Source organism: Anabas testudineus, chromosome 17, assembly GCF_900324465.2.
Source record: "Anabas testudineus chromosome 17, fAnaTes1.2, whole genome shotgun sequence".
NCBI classification, from domain to species: domain Eukaryota; kingdom Metazoa; phylum Chordata; class Actinopteri; order Anabantiformes; family Anabantidae; genus Anabas; species Anabas testudineus.
The window spans coordinates 121,362-136,899 of NC_046626.1; the positions used below are offsets into that span (position 1 = coordinate 121,362).

The 15,538-nt window shown below is 40.1% G+C and overlaps 1 protein-coding gene across 2 annotated transcripts in view; it reads left to right on the forward strand.

Annotated features, from left to right (window-relative positions):
* Positions 1-15,538, forward strand: part of map4l (microtubule associated protein 4 like) — an 85,507-nt gene that overhangs the window by 39,181 nt on the left and 30,788 nt on the right. The window contains exon 6 of one of the 2 annotated variants that reach the window (XM_026374946.1): positions 1,979-3,136. The exons of the other annotated variant lie outside the window; for it this stretch is intronic. Coding sequence (XP_026230731.1) covers positions 1,979-3,136 — 1,158 coding nt within the window. The remainder of the gene's footprint in view (positions 1-1,978; positions 3,137-15,538) is intronic. 2 annotated transcript variants of the gene reach the window in all.

Here is a 15,538-nt window from a genome sequence, read left to right on the forward strand (position 1 = left end):
AACGTTTGTTGTCCATAATACTTTTTGTTATCTTCTGTCCAATGTCTGTGTTCTTTGCCCATTTTAGTATTTATATTTTTATTTTATTTTTATTAGATATTTAACTCTGGCTAGAAGGCTAGTATGTCTGAATTGTGTCTGTACTGTTAAAATCCAGAGCGTTCTTTTGTGTGCATTATTTAATGAAGCTGAAAAGATGATGTTAAGGAGGCATCTGTTTCTCAAACTACACTCTAATTTATTTGTCCCCTTCCTCAGTTGTGTAGCTGGGCCTCTCATGCCTCTTTCTAGTCTGTATAGAAAGAGGAGTGGCCCTTTCAAGGGAGTTGTTCACAGCATTGTGTAAGATGTTCAGTTTCTTGACAATTGACTTCATAGAATAGGTTTCATTTCAACAACAACTGTCTATAGATAACATCAATAGAACTAATAATAGTTAAGTTCTACATACAGCATACATTTCTGAGCATTTTGATATTATTATAATTGGCAAAAACAACAAGCTTCGCTTTCAAAAACAAGTATGTGTGTAAGTGACTCCAAGGTCACTTGGAGTGAATTAGTAAATTCAAACCACCACCAACTTACTGTGACAGAGATGACACACAACTACATTGTAGCCAATCAGATAAATGTAACAGTTCTTATCAGCGGATGTCCACTGTTAAGCCATTATGCTGGTGTAAAGCAGTACCTGTAAATATCTGTCTTTATACTAACTGACCATACCGTCCAATGCAGTTTTAAACATAGTGGTAGACAGTCAGCTGAGTAAAACAATGTATTTGTTTATAAAAACAGGTACCGTCACGTTAAGGTTACCACTGCTGGATACAGTGAGGAAGCCAAACATTGATGAGCAGTATTTGGTATACTCTTTACAAAAGCAGAATATGCAAGAAGGACAAAACAAGAGGCAAAGTTTATTTATATTGTAAAAAATCCCATCCACGTCTAGTCCACACACATTGCAGTACCATGTGTCATATAAAATGCTGTTTGCTAACTGCAGTACTGCTGTTAAAGGATCTACCACCATACCACTAGCTGACCCCACCAAGGTTGTTGACGCCACCCAGTCCCATCAGTAGTAGTTCATGTAGTACAAACGCTACAGTGAAAACTGTCACTTACTGTACATTCTAGGAAGTAATGGAAATACCTCTCATTTTTCAAGCTCCTCAGCGATGGTGGTGCAACATATTTACGAATGAGTGTACACTACTACTACGACTACTGCTACTACACTACAGTTAGAGTCAGGGAGAGTCATAATGTATAACAATGGGAATGCATTATCTATGTATTAAGCACAGAACTTGCCTTTGTGTTGTACTTTTCTTTTAAAGATTTTTCCTAGTTACCTAGTCTCAGACCAAGAGATACCATTTATATATGCAAAAAAAGAATCAGGTAGCTCTGTTAAAAGAGTACCCCACTGATTAATCATTGCACCGGTATAATGCTGTCAGAATCAGTGGTAAGCTCACTGCTTTTTAACTCCACAGCCCTGGACTGAACGTTTTGTTATAGTAGTAGTAGTAACTTATGTAATAGTCACTAACAACTAAACAGGTTTTGATGTCATATTTGCAAACAATCCAAGGGACTGGATTAAGCCTTTGAGTCAGTGTGCCCTTGACAATTACAAATCCAGACTCTGGTATGCAACCACTGTATTAACACTAAGATGATATATATATATAGTATATCTTTAAACTACATGTAAATGTAGTAAATGTGTAATCCTGCAAAAACTCTGCATCACAAAGCAGTCCATTTCTCCTTCAAGATATACCTTCATATTATATGTTTTGCTTACACATAACATTACTCCTATTTACTGCCATGGAACAGCAAAAAAAATATTTAAATATCTAAACCACTTTCAGTAACCCCTACCTGATGGCTTTTTGGCAGGTGATTTTCTGACACAGTATTTGATTGGTTCCTCCTCCTATAAAACCCTCCCCCCCAGCAGCTCCCGTCTTTTCTCCCAGTGGCTCAATAGATGACAGCAGTCATACATCTTCCGCCTCCGATCCTCTCAGTCCAGAGAGAGCAGGGCCAGGGGGCGAACATGGCATGCAGAGACAACGGAAGAAGAAGAGAAAAGGCCGTGATGAAGTCTACGACTTCTTGGATAGCCAGGAGAATGACATCGGCCAATCAGACAAGCATGGGATTTACAATAAGGATGGCCAGGAGGTGGAGGAAGATGAAGATGAGGAGGAAAACTGGGAGTGGGAGATCAGAGAGAGTGGAGCAGGGGGTAGAGTAAAAGGCAGGAAGATTAAGAGTCGGGCAAGCCTTCCAGAAGAGTGGGGTGCACCCCAGGCACCTGTTTGTGCCACACCTACTACAGTTGCATCAGTTGCTGACTCTGGTCCATCTGTCATCAAAGCGCCAAACTCCAGCCCCAGCCCTTTTTTGTCTTCTGCCTCTGCACAAATACCCACAAGCTTAACCAGCCACACCCATGCTAGCCTTGTACCAGATTCTTCTCCACGCTCCTATGAGCCAATGTGTGTAGATGATTTTCCTATGCCTGCTAAAGACGAGCAAAAGACAAACAAAGAAAAATGTTCAACCATCAAACCTGAAGTTGATGTTTACAAAGCAGCTGGTGCAGTCACCACCAAGACTTCTTCAGCTGGAGATGTAGCATTGATGATAGGCGACAGTCTGAGCCCGGTCACCCAGACTTTCTCTTTTCTTGATTCAGTCCTACAGACTTCACCAGGCTCCACCCCAGATTCACAGACCACCACCCCTATCACCAACACTCCCTCCCTTGCTACTGCTCCCCCAACAAAGTCCACCGTGATAGAAAGTGCTTCACAGCCTTCTTTTGTCTTTAAGAGCACAGCAGACCTTCATCCTACTTCCACTTTACCCACCAACACTGCTGCGATTGAATCAGCCCTCAACGTCAACGCCAAACCCTTTGTCCCTTCAGCCACATCCCTTAGCACAGCTTCTTCCTATAAGAATGAAGCCACCCCTAGTTCATCATCAAACACTTTTCCGCAGAGTGCACCCCCAAGTGCCACAACCCTTAGCTCAGCCACACCACCTCCCTCCATCACCCCTGCACACCAGGAGTCTTCATCGCAACAGCTGCCCCCACTGGAAGGTTGGTGAACTACAGGGAAGATAAAAAATAACATGGGGGTTATCAAAACATAAGTGATTGTAGGCTAGGATTGCAGGAAGTAGCCATTAATAGTCTTCCTGTATGCATGGCTCGTTGTCTGTGGATTGAGCATCGGGCCTGCTTGGTGCTTGATCTGTTTCTGTATGTATTTGTAATAACCAGGGCCCGACAGATACATGTTCAACAACGTATATTTTAATCTCTTCTCTTTTTCATGCATATATACATAATTTTGTCTCAAATCTTTAGCAGAGGTACATTTGTGTCCTCATAAATGAAACTGCTGGCGTGAGGACGAGGCACAAATGTACTGGTGCTGGTCGGGCCCTATATTAACAAAGCTGCAAGGCTAAACTCGTTGTCTGGTTTTAGTTTCCACCTGCCTGCTTTTGTGTATCATAACAATTTTATTCCTTGCTTCTGATAGCTCTACTGTCTATGCTTGCTCCAGTGTTGACTGTACTGTCATCTGGTTGTCAGCTGCCTGTGTAACCTCCCACTATCTCCTCTCTGTCTTTAGAAATGCACGCAATCCTGGGTCCTTGCATTAGCTAGTTGCTGAAGTTGAAAAGTTAGAACATTGAGAACTAGTCTATCACTAATGTAACACATTGTTTAGAATGGTATAGCAGTTTATTGTGTAGTATGTACAGTATGTACATAAATTATTGTATTGTCATGTATTTGTGTTTCTTTTGCAATAATGCATTTGACCACATTCAGAGTGTGAAAGATTATTTGTGTAACAACATTTTATTTTAATAGGCCATAGGTTTTAGGTTGACATTGAAATCAAGGCTACAAATCTAGCACTTGGTGCCCACTAGAGAGGAAATAGCAATAAGCAAATGATCTCTGTCCAAAATTCTCTGGTTAGCTGTCATGTGTATTCTTAAGCTTAGCTGTCAGTGTTTGTATCTATTAGGCCATGACTTTCTTAATTCAAGGTGCCCTTACTAGACTTCGGCAGCTTTTAGTCGATTCTGTTGGCCTTCTTAGTGGATCATGACAAACATCCAAGATCAACCATGAGTGACCATAGTTCCATACCTAGCTTACATGATGATAACTGAACCATTTGAAAACAGAGAAATTTACTGATAAAGGCCACAAGATGTGCCTGAGAGTTGTCAAATGACCTTTTTCAACATCTTGGTCATAAATAAACCTTTAAGCTCTCGAGATTAAAACAGTCTAAAATCTGCTCATTTGTTTGACTCTGCAATGCAAAGATCCAGTGAAGTTTATAGGGGCAGAGTAATTTCTGTTTTTTGTTTCCATTTAAATTCTCCAGATTTGAATCTGCTTGTCTGATATGGTATTCCTCATAAAAAGTTAATGTTGCAGGTCTTTGGGTTTCCTCCAGTTGTTCTCATAAACAGCACAAGTTTAGACTTAGTCTAAAATATGTCTAAGACATTACTTTATAATTCTAATTATAATTTGATATACAGAGGAAAGAAAAAGTAGTAAGTAAGAATTTCATGGTTTTCTGCATTCATTTGTAATAAAATGTGATCTGATCTTCATCTAAGTCAATAGTATTAACAAATACAATGTGCTTAAAGTAATAACACAAAAAAAAAAACATAAAAACCTCACAGTGCGAGTGGAAAAAGTAGAAAGTGTTAGCATAAGTTAAGAAAATTTGTTTGGAGGTGTGGACTAGAGCTACTTTGACTGACAAAAAACATTCTTACTTTATAAGGTTTGCTCTGCACAAGAAGAATATGCCTTTGTGAGCCATACCTCACCAAAAGGAGCTTTCAGAGGAAGTTAGGGTTAGAAAGTCATGTCAAAGAAGTGGGCAGTCTGTCAAAATGACCCCAAGAGCACAAACACTAATCAGTGAGGTAAAGAAACAACTCTGAGAGACAGCCAAATATTTAAAGGTATCATTGAGACTGGCTAACATGTGTGTTCACGAGTCTACAGTAGGTAAAACATTGAACAAGCAGGGTGTCTATGTCACAAAGGAAGCTGCTGCTTACTAAAAAGAACATTACTGCACTACTGAAGTTTGCCAAAGAGCACCTGACACTCCACAGCAGTATTGGAAAAATGTTTTGTGAACTGATGAAAATATATTGATCTAACTAAGATCATTCTAAGAAAATGAATGATTTTGGCCTGCTTTGATGCCTCCGGGCCTGGCCAGCTTGCAGTGACTGAGGGGAAGATGAATGCCCAAGTGTATCAAAAAATTCTTCAGGATAATCTCAGAATGTCTGTATGCCAGCTGAAACTGCCAAGCCAGAGACCAGACCTCAACCCAATACAGACGCTAAGGAACGGCTTTAAAAGAGCCACACACATAGGATGTCCAAAGAATATGACAGACCTAAAGCAGTTCTGCAGAATGGGCTAAAATTCCTCCTGAATGATGTGCAGGTCCATAGCTACAGGAAGCACAGCACCTGGTTGAGGTTATTGCTGCCAAATGGGGTCAACCAATAATTAATTCCAAGGGTTCACATACTTTTACACTCGCACCATGAGGCTTTTGTGGTTGTTTTCAATAAAGACATGAAAGATCAGAATGTTTTGAGTCATTATTTGAGGCACATTATATTTGTTAATACTCTTGACTCAGATCATCACATTTGATGATAAATTACTGCATAAAAACAGTGAAATTCCAAAAGATCCACATGCTTTTTCTTTTTCCGTGTAGATGTCTGTTTCAGTTGATGTAATAACTTTGTAGTGCCTGACAACACTGGGGAAAACCTTGGTATAACTTAATGATATGTCTTCCTACTGATTATGTTGGGTTTCAATCCTGAACCATGTACCACAGTCTCCTAAATGAAGCTTAATTTTCCGGTGTGATCGTCTTTATGCTTCTCCTCAACCCTGTCTCACTACTAAAACCTGCCCAATACTGAATATTGCTTGTAAAAGACATGTTAACCACTTTTAATGTTACTGTTTTGATCAGTTAATTGAATCAGACACTGTAGCTTGGGTTTCCACATTTTTTTCCCAGAAGGCCTTTGTTTGACATAGTATAATTCACCAACACAGTGTCCCTTTTTCCCACTGACCTTTGTCAGTACTAATGTACTGCAATGTGCTGTAAATTCTGTAAATTCTAAAAGTAGAACATTCATGATTTACTGTGAGACATTGTTAGGGTTGATGTTGGAGAACTGTGTTTATTGTGTGTTTCATACAGTGCATATAATTCTGAAGTTATCTTTTTTTCTCTCCCCTTCCCTTTCTTTCTGTTCCATGTTACTATCAATGATGTTACCTTGGATAGCAGGTAAGACATGTTTCCTTTTTTCCATCTTGCATATGTATATTCTTATATGAAACTTTTTATTTATCTACATTATATTCTACATATTTGTGATTGTGTGGGGAATGTTTGTGTAATGTGCTTTGATATTTTAATGCATGGTATGTCTGGATTTGAGTTGTCATGGGCATAGCATAATCACCATATTATCTTCTTTTGGTACAAACAATTATAAGACTTGCCCAGGTTACATCTGTTTGCATTGAAAAAATAGAAAAATAAAGTTGGGTCCAGACACTTCACGAACATGCAAGAATGGCTATGTGTGGCAACTGTCACAACCGGAAATGTCTTTATTAATCTCATTGCTTTAAGTCTGTTTGTCAAAAGGCTGTCTCTGCTGCAGAGAAGAGCAACGTCCAGCCTGTCTACTTTTCTTACTCAGTCAGCAATAAGTGGTCCCAGGGTGAATGTGTTTCCCTGTACATAGCCGTCCCATAGTGCTGGACTAGACAGAGATGTGATGTTGCCACAGCTCGGTCAGACAGACTTTATGGAATTTGACCTTGATACTTGTATGTACATGTATGTACAAACAGTAAAGTACAGTATGTTATTTTGCAAGCAGATGTAGTGTTTGCCAGAAATGCAGCATTTATTATTCATCAGTTGATGAAGTGGTAGTACTAAGCTTGTTAGTTCGTTTTAATATTAATAACTTATTAAACTGACTCAGGTATCTGCTATGCAGTAGTACAGTAAATGAGGCAGCAAGTGGCTTTCACCCTCATTGAAGTTTGATTTTTTTTGCTGTCCCATAGTTCAGGTAGAAAAAGTATTTCTTTTCAGTCAATAGCAAAGTCCAGAATTAAATGGTAGCATTATGGTGGAGTTATTAGAGTTATAACTTTCCACAGTATGAGTTAATGTGCTGTGTTTTGCTGGGGTGATGCTTACAAGGCCCGTGGTTCACTAAAATGTTGTTGAACATTTAGTGTCTCCAGTTCGTCCTATTTTAAAGGTTTACCCCACCACTTTAGATTGGCAGATGAACATTTTATTTTACTATATTTATTGAGCAGGCGCAGTAACTGGTTACTTTAGTCGAATATTTGGACATCAGCTGTGTGATTCTCAGCTGCCAAGCAGTGACAGAAACATGCTGCTGTGTATAGGAGACAAAAGCAAGAAACAATGGACTGTATTGCATTCATGCAGGATAGGCTTCTATCCTACTGATATCCAGTTACATCATCATATCATCTGATGATAAGTTATGAAAATGTAATAAACTTTAGTCAGCTGTAAACTGCAAGTAGAATAATATCTCTAATGGATACTGTGTTTGAAAAGGTTTTGCCAAATACTAAGTACAACAATAATTATTATTGCATTGTCAATTCATGCATGTGAGTTGACCCAAACAGTGCAGGTAGAGTGTGTGTTTGTTCTTCAGCCAGACGGGAAATCACAGAGTGTGCTGTAATACCAGTTATTGACTGTTGACTGGTTCCTTGATTTGAGGTTTGCTGGATATCTGCTGCATTATTCTGTTATTCTGTTTATATCTGTTTCTCTCCTCTGTCTTTATCGTGTCTATTTATAAAACCTGCATCCAGCCTGCTCATCTCTCGCTGTCCTTTTAAATATAATATTGATGGCTTCAACTATTTCACCCTTATGTAAGCCAAGGACATCTTCACTTTCCACCATGTGCGTGTGTATGGCCTGTAAAATGGAAAAAATGGGCCGTCATTCCAGTGTCTATGGAAGCTTGCATTAGTGTATGTGCACATGCGTGTGTGCGCGCACACATTTGTGTGCTTCAGCAGTCTCCATTAGCCTGTCTTGCTGCAGACAAACTGTGTGTGTATGTGTGTAAAAGAGGCTGCAAATGTGATCATTCTTCTGGGTAAACTAGCAGTTACCATCTTTTAGACGGTGAGCACAACTACAAAATATGCACACATTTGAGTTGTGTCCTTTAGTGTGAATCCTATAAATTTTCACCTGAGACCCACATATGTTTTGGTTGACTGTCTAACATTGCAGACGGACAGCCATGTTGCAGCATTTGTTGACTGCACAGCAATGACAGGGTTGGTGTCTCAGCTCTGCACATTGGCTCCATCAGGTGTCTGCTGGGAAAACTGCAGCTCTGACAGAAACTACTATAGCTGGAGCTTGGCAGCGGCAAATGGCTGCTGGTGGCAAATAACTTAGACATGTTAGACATGAACATACATTACTGTTGAATAATGGAGAAATGATGATTTTAAAAAACTACATACAGCAGCTCTGATGAATAATTGTTCAACTCATTTATTTAATCAACCATATACTGAAATTTAAGGCTTTTCTATTGATCTCTGTTTTATGGTATTGTAATGTGAATATATTTTGGTTTTGCTCTGGTGGTCAGAAAAAGGAATGGAGACACAACCTTGGTCTCTATATCATTGTAAAGAGCAGTTTTTTAGAAATTTGTGGTATTTTATACTGAAGACTAAACTGTTTAGTGACAATTATATTATATTCATGTTGTAAAACAACCTATTAGTTGCATTTGCGTTCGTACTTCCTCTAAGAAATTGAGTCCAGAGTAGCGTTAGCTGTCTAGTACTCTGTACTGTCCGTTTAGGGACAAGGTATCGAGGTCTGAACAAAGCCTTGAATTTCGAGAATTGTTACATCACAAGTGCATTCAAACTTTATTGTTTTTGCAATAAAGTTAAGTGTGAGTAAAATGTAAAATCATGCTTTAAACCACTTGTTTGGGCATGACTATAGCTGCATTTTTACCAGAGCTCTGTTTCTCCTGCATACATTACAATTGTATGTTTGTTACACTGACAGCAGAAAGCATGTGATCGGGGAAGAGTTGTTAGCACACAACAACCACGGTTGCTATAACCCTGTGAACCCACCCCCCCTCCCCAAATTGGGTCATTATTCACAAATGTAATGATTCTAACCAGATGAAGTGTAGAGATTTTTTTAGTGTTTTATTTTTGTAACATCCTATTTTTTCAATTTCATAAGACTAATTTCTGAAAGGGTGAGAGAAGCGTAGCAAAACAGGAAGTAGGAGACAGCTGGGTGAAGCACAGTGGGTTCATTTCGTTTATCATGCTACTTGCTTACGTGAATCTTCACATTTGCATACAAGTAGCATAACTTTAATCAAAAGAAAAATAAATACCAAATACTGCCTATTTATAGTAAATCTGTTTGCTTTTTCTCCAATCTAATTCAGTACTGGACTGGATCTTTGAAAGCAGTTCCAGACAAACTAGATTAAAGTCACTGGAGCAAGAAGTCGGCTGGTGCAGTTTTTATAAAACATTTTTTTTCTTGTCTTCCTTTTCCCCCTTCCTTCACCCTAATTTCTTTCTTTATGTCTGCTCCCATTTCTGTCTACTTCACTTTTTTCCTTCCTGTAATTAATTTTTTTCTCTCACCTGTCCACTTCCACTTTCATTTTCCTCCCTTGGTTTCGCTCTCCTTCTTTTCTCAATCAGTCTCCTCCTCATCTGTTGCCCTTGATCATCTGCTTCTTTTCATGGATTCATCCATTTCCCTGCCTCTCTGTCCCTCATTCCCACTGCCCCCCCTCCTTCCAACTCCCTGCTTTTACTATTCTGCCCCCCGCCCCTTTCTTCTTCATCTTGCATCTCTTTACCCTTTTTGTCTCTTTCATCCACATCACATCTTCATTGTCTAGACTCCTTGTGTCGCTGCAGTACCGAGCAGCAACTGAGAGGAGAGGGTGAGGCAAGGGGGCTGTGGGGGTGTTGGTGGGGAATTTGGGGTGAGGGTGTGGGGTGTTGGGGGGGCAGTGTTGTCAGGGAGACATGGGAGGCGGTTGCTGTGGAAACGAGACTCTGCGAACGGGGGATGGAGGGATAGAGAAGAGGTGGACTGGGTGTGACAGTCAGTGAGGTCGAAGAATAAAAATAGAAACGCTCTGACAAGATCCTCCTCCCTCTTTCTCCTCCTCCCCTTCCAACACCTCCACCCCACATCCACTCTCCATCTCTCTCTGCTCTGCCTCCTCTTTCTGTTTCCTCCATATCCCGCTGATGTTCAACAATCTGTGAACTTGCCACAAGATCATAATCTGATTTCATTATAGTCAATGCACTACTTTTTGTGAAATTATTTTAGCTTTTATTTTCCCCACGATCTTGAACTTTATTTGTATTTGTTTATTGCCACCCCATAGACTGTTTCTGTGTTTCAGCTTGTTAGTTGTCAAGTTGCCAAAGTTTTAGTTCTAGCAATTTTTACAGTTTCACTTTGGCAACCATATTTAACAGCCTCAAATTTATAAGGTATTTAAATACTGTGTATTTGAGCAAATATTTACAATTTCTACTTGTGTGGATGTGTAAAGCCAGTTTTGGAAACACAAATCAACGTTCTGTAGAGTAGACAAAACACAAATAACAAATGCACACACATAGAAAATAAAAAGTCAAGAGATTAAAACATATTTTTATAACAATTATAATGAAGAACAAGCAGAGATAATGGGAGCAAACCAAAAAAGGCCAAGTAACAAAACCCTAAAGCTCTAGAGAAAAAATATGACATGCCGAACTGCTATGCAGCTGGATAGTGTAGTGTTACCACTACTGTCTACAACATGACTAGGAAATGCAGATCACCAGACTAGACTGTCTGGACATCACTGATATTTATATGAAATGTTTCACTAATTTACCCAGTATATTTTGAAAGATTTTAGAATAAAAATGTTGACCTGTTGGTTACTTGAAGGAAAAGTTGCGTGATCACCAGAGTAGTTAGAATTGTCAGTGTATGATATATCCAGATATAACATCTGTATCAGTTTTCACTGCAAATATCAGCCTCATGGTGGCACCACAGAAAGTATGTCAGATTAATCCTACTTAAATTCTAAAAGGTTTTATCCCAATTTAATAAAACTGACCTGATTATACTACGTACTACATACTACTAGTGTTTGATTTCATCTACAATCAAAGTGATTAGAGTTTGTGAAGGAGAAAATTAAAAATGCTTATTAGTATTCTGTGTCTTCCAAATTTCAGACTGTTTGCACAAGCCACCTCTGAGCCTGACCCAAACTTTTAAAAGAAGCGCTGCCAGGATTTCTTGCATAATGCCCATGCTTTCCAAGCCTATTGAAACTAAACAACACTCTAATGTCTTCCTCTTCCTCTCTCGCTCCCTGTCCCTCTGTGGTTACAGTAGACAAATTGTTTATGGAGGATTATGTAATAATACTCATTCATTTTCAGTCATGCTTGTCAAGCTGTTCTTGTTATTTTGGCTCAGTCCTTGGGTTTATTGGGGTTGAACTGAAGTTGGTGGGACACACTCAGCTGTCATGTGCAGTGAAAACTTTCAGGGACATGCCAAAAATTTTCAATGTGCATTTGTTCAAAAAGAGCTAAGACCCAAAGGTGGCTTTCTGATAGCTGATCAGGTTCACTACTGACTACTCATTTAGAGGCTGTGAGAGGACTTCATATTCACGTCTCTTCTGAGAGCAACACGTGCTTTCTACTGTATTGTAATTTTAGCACTGTTAAGGCATCAATAGCAATAGGCAATATAGACATTAAACAACAGAATGCTATTGTCCTAAAAAGAGGTACCTGATGCATGTATTGTATGTATTATTCATATTTTGTGGACAGTATCCTCCCATGAACATTATGTTGGTCTTGGGAAAGAATGTTCCAAGCCTTAATCCTTGAAGTCAATTGACGCTCACTGCAGCATACATTATGCATGAACCTTCATTTTGTATTTCCTAACCCCATGATTCTATGTAGTATAATATAATATGTTTTATTACTGATTGTTAGTAGATCTAGACACACATAGTTTTTCACATATGTGCAGACGTTTGGGAAAGACAAACCCAAGATCAGAAGATGACTATGAAACAAAACTTGGTATATATATTTATATCTAGATACATTAAACAACATAGAACATAGCACCCTTTTTATCAGATGATCTGAAATAGCTCCCAACTTTGACTCTTAGTTTTAGCGTTGGGTTTTACTAGTGAATATTTTGTTGTGTTGTTGTTGTTGATAAGAGAACTGTGCATGGGAGAAAAGCAAACATTTTTCTATCTGAGAAAAGAAGGAAAAACATATATTGGGCTTAGCCAATACAAAAAATTGGAATGCCCTGAAATTGAAAGGAATCACTGTTGTACTGAACAGCATACACAGAGTAGGTTAGCCATGGAAAACAACATCATTGTCAACAACATGGTAGTGAATTCCCAAGTTTGTCAAGGTATCTAAAAGGATTACTTCAGTGTGATTGTCCTCAAGCTTAGAAAAAGCTGGGTAGTGCAGAAGGCTAATGACCCTAAACAAAATAAGTCAACTACAGAACGACTTTGGTGACATAAAAATTGCCGTTTGAAGTAGCTCAGTCAGATCTAAAACCTGCAACCTATAACAGGAAAAGCAGTTATTACTCATCCACCCATTACATGGAAGACAATGGGAAGCGTCTATGTGGAAGTATTCAACCCACAACTTTCAAACATTGCAGAGTGGAAATGTGAAATGTACAAAGTACAAAGAATTAATAAGACAGGGACACAAGGTTCAGGACACAAAGTTCAAATGTACCAAAACGTCATCTCATGACATCAGCATGGTCAATTTTACAAATTTTGTACATTTTATGTACAAAATGTACATGACGTTTTTTATCTTCTGTGACTGGCTTATATAGAGAAGGAGACAATCAGTTCAATAAGAGTCTAGTCAGGATGATTATAGTCCACAGTGATGTCTCAGTACTCTGTCACTGTATCAACATGTGAACAGTGAACAGTGGTTGTCATATGGCAGCTGAGTAACTGTGTCAGTCATTGATCTATTTGAGTGTGCATCTATATTTGCCACTGTTTGTGTGTGTGTGTGTGTGTGATCTTCATGTGTGTATACTGGTGCATGTTTGTCGCTAGGGGCTAGATGCTGAAAATTTTCTCCAGCGAATGAGGGAATATTACGGGTTGCCATGTGACTGTGTGATGTCAGAGAAAGTGAGGGAGAAGGAAAACAGAGATACAGAGACAGAGCAAGGTGCAATTTAGCCCCACAGCTGATCTGTGCAGTGCTCAGAGAGAAGGCAAGACGAACAGACGCACATACTCGCACTCTTACACGCACTCTTTTGCTTTGCCCAGGAACAAACACACATATACTTTACACACACAGTTAGACACACACACAACTCTGAGGCATCACTTGAAAAAGAAAGGATGCATTTCTTCCTCTACTTTCCAAGCTTTTAACACTTTGGATACTGAAGACATTTCTGCCTCCTGGACAAGAATAAAAACATTTACTAGAAACATAAAATAGCAGGAGATAGGAGGAAAACACTGAAGACAGAGAGAAGGAAGAACTAAAGGTACAAAAACGGAGTGAAATAGACAAAAGAAGAGACCAAGCCAGAAAAAGGGCAATACAAGAGGACCTGACAACATAGCAGAAGAATGTCCTTCCTATCTGGTTCACCCTGGCAGCAGCCTGGCATTATTAGTGGTAGCAGCGGGTATGGACAACCTTCCAGCGGGTACCAACAACAGCAACACAAACCATCCAGTACTGTCTCTGGTGCCAACATCCCCGCAGTCCTGGCCTCCGCAACACTGTCACCCCCCAGCTCGGCCTCTGCCCAGTGCAGTGACTGGCACTGCCAAAACCAGATGGCATCAGGGGGGCAGGATCCCCCCACAACCCAGGGGGGATCCAAAATAACTTTGACAGAAAATGAGGTAAAAACAGGGCAAAACAGGACTGAAGGGACATCTTCTGGGATGACGACTGAGGTACCAGCAACACTGACTATCAAGGTGCCAGCACTGATGATGGACGATGTGGAGTCAAGAGGGGCACAGGCACAGGAGGAAGGGTATGGTTGTGGAGGGCTAGGGGTGTCATTAGGAAGTGCAGGACAAAGCCCCAGCAGTACCCTGTCTTCCCACTCCTCCCCTTTGTCTTTATTACCCTCCCCTTCTTCCTCATCTGGGAGATCTTTTCTGAATTCTACACAAGATCCTAAATTTACTACAGACTCCTTTGGACAAAGTAATTTGCAACCAAATTATTCAGGCAACAAAGATGGTTTTTACATCCAGGGATTTCAAGTGCCTGGCCAAGGACAGGGCTTGTTTCCTACACCAAAACAGATCTCAGGGGCTGAGGAGAGAGTCACATTGAACCCGTCCATCACTGGTAGTACAAGTTTAACTCCAGGAAATAAAGAGGATCAGAAGAAGCCTGATAGTGCCTCCACATCTGGAGGCCTACTCAGAAGTCTGAAAGAAAATTCAACAGCAGGTGTAACTGGAAATCAAACTCTGAAGCCATTTTTAGATAAGCAAAATGTCGATACACAACCTGCTGGTACCGTTTCCCTTGCTGCTGACCTAACAGGTGGTAAAGCTGGTGCCACTGCAGGGCCCACAGCAGGCCTACCACCAGACTCAGCTTACAGAGCCAATGTTGATGTTGGAGTCGGTGCTGTAAAGGAGACTAATATGGAAAGCGGAAACTTAAGCCATACTGAAAAGAGGTCATATATTCCATCTAATAGAGGCAAAATAGAGAGTGGAGTTGCAGCTCATGGCCTGTCACAGGATTTTAATCATATTGAAGATATTAGAGTGGGATCATGTGGTACATTAAACAGTGAAACAAAACCTAGCCAGGGCACTGAACTGCCACAGCGGACTGCAGTGAGACGTGCAATGTCTGACTGTTCACACCTGTCTGTTCCCACTGTAATAACTGGAACATACCCCACTGGGAATAGAGGATCACCTGTGATGACGCCCAGCGTACCAAATTTTACGCTGATGGGAACAGCATGTCAGCCCAGGACACCCTACCCACATGTTGCAGTCCGACGTTCACTCACAGTCACAGGCGGCACAGAAGCCGCTGCTGCAATGGCAACAATTATGTCATCTCCATTGATTACATCACCTGTATTGCCGTCATCTCCACCCCCTAAGAGGCATCATGGGAACTGTGAGACCAGCTTTTTACTTCCTGTTCCACCCCCTGCAGGAATGGCTGTTAACAGCAGCCAAGATAGAATGA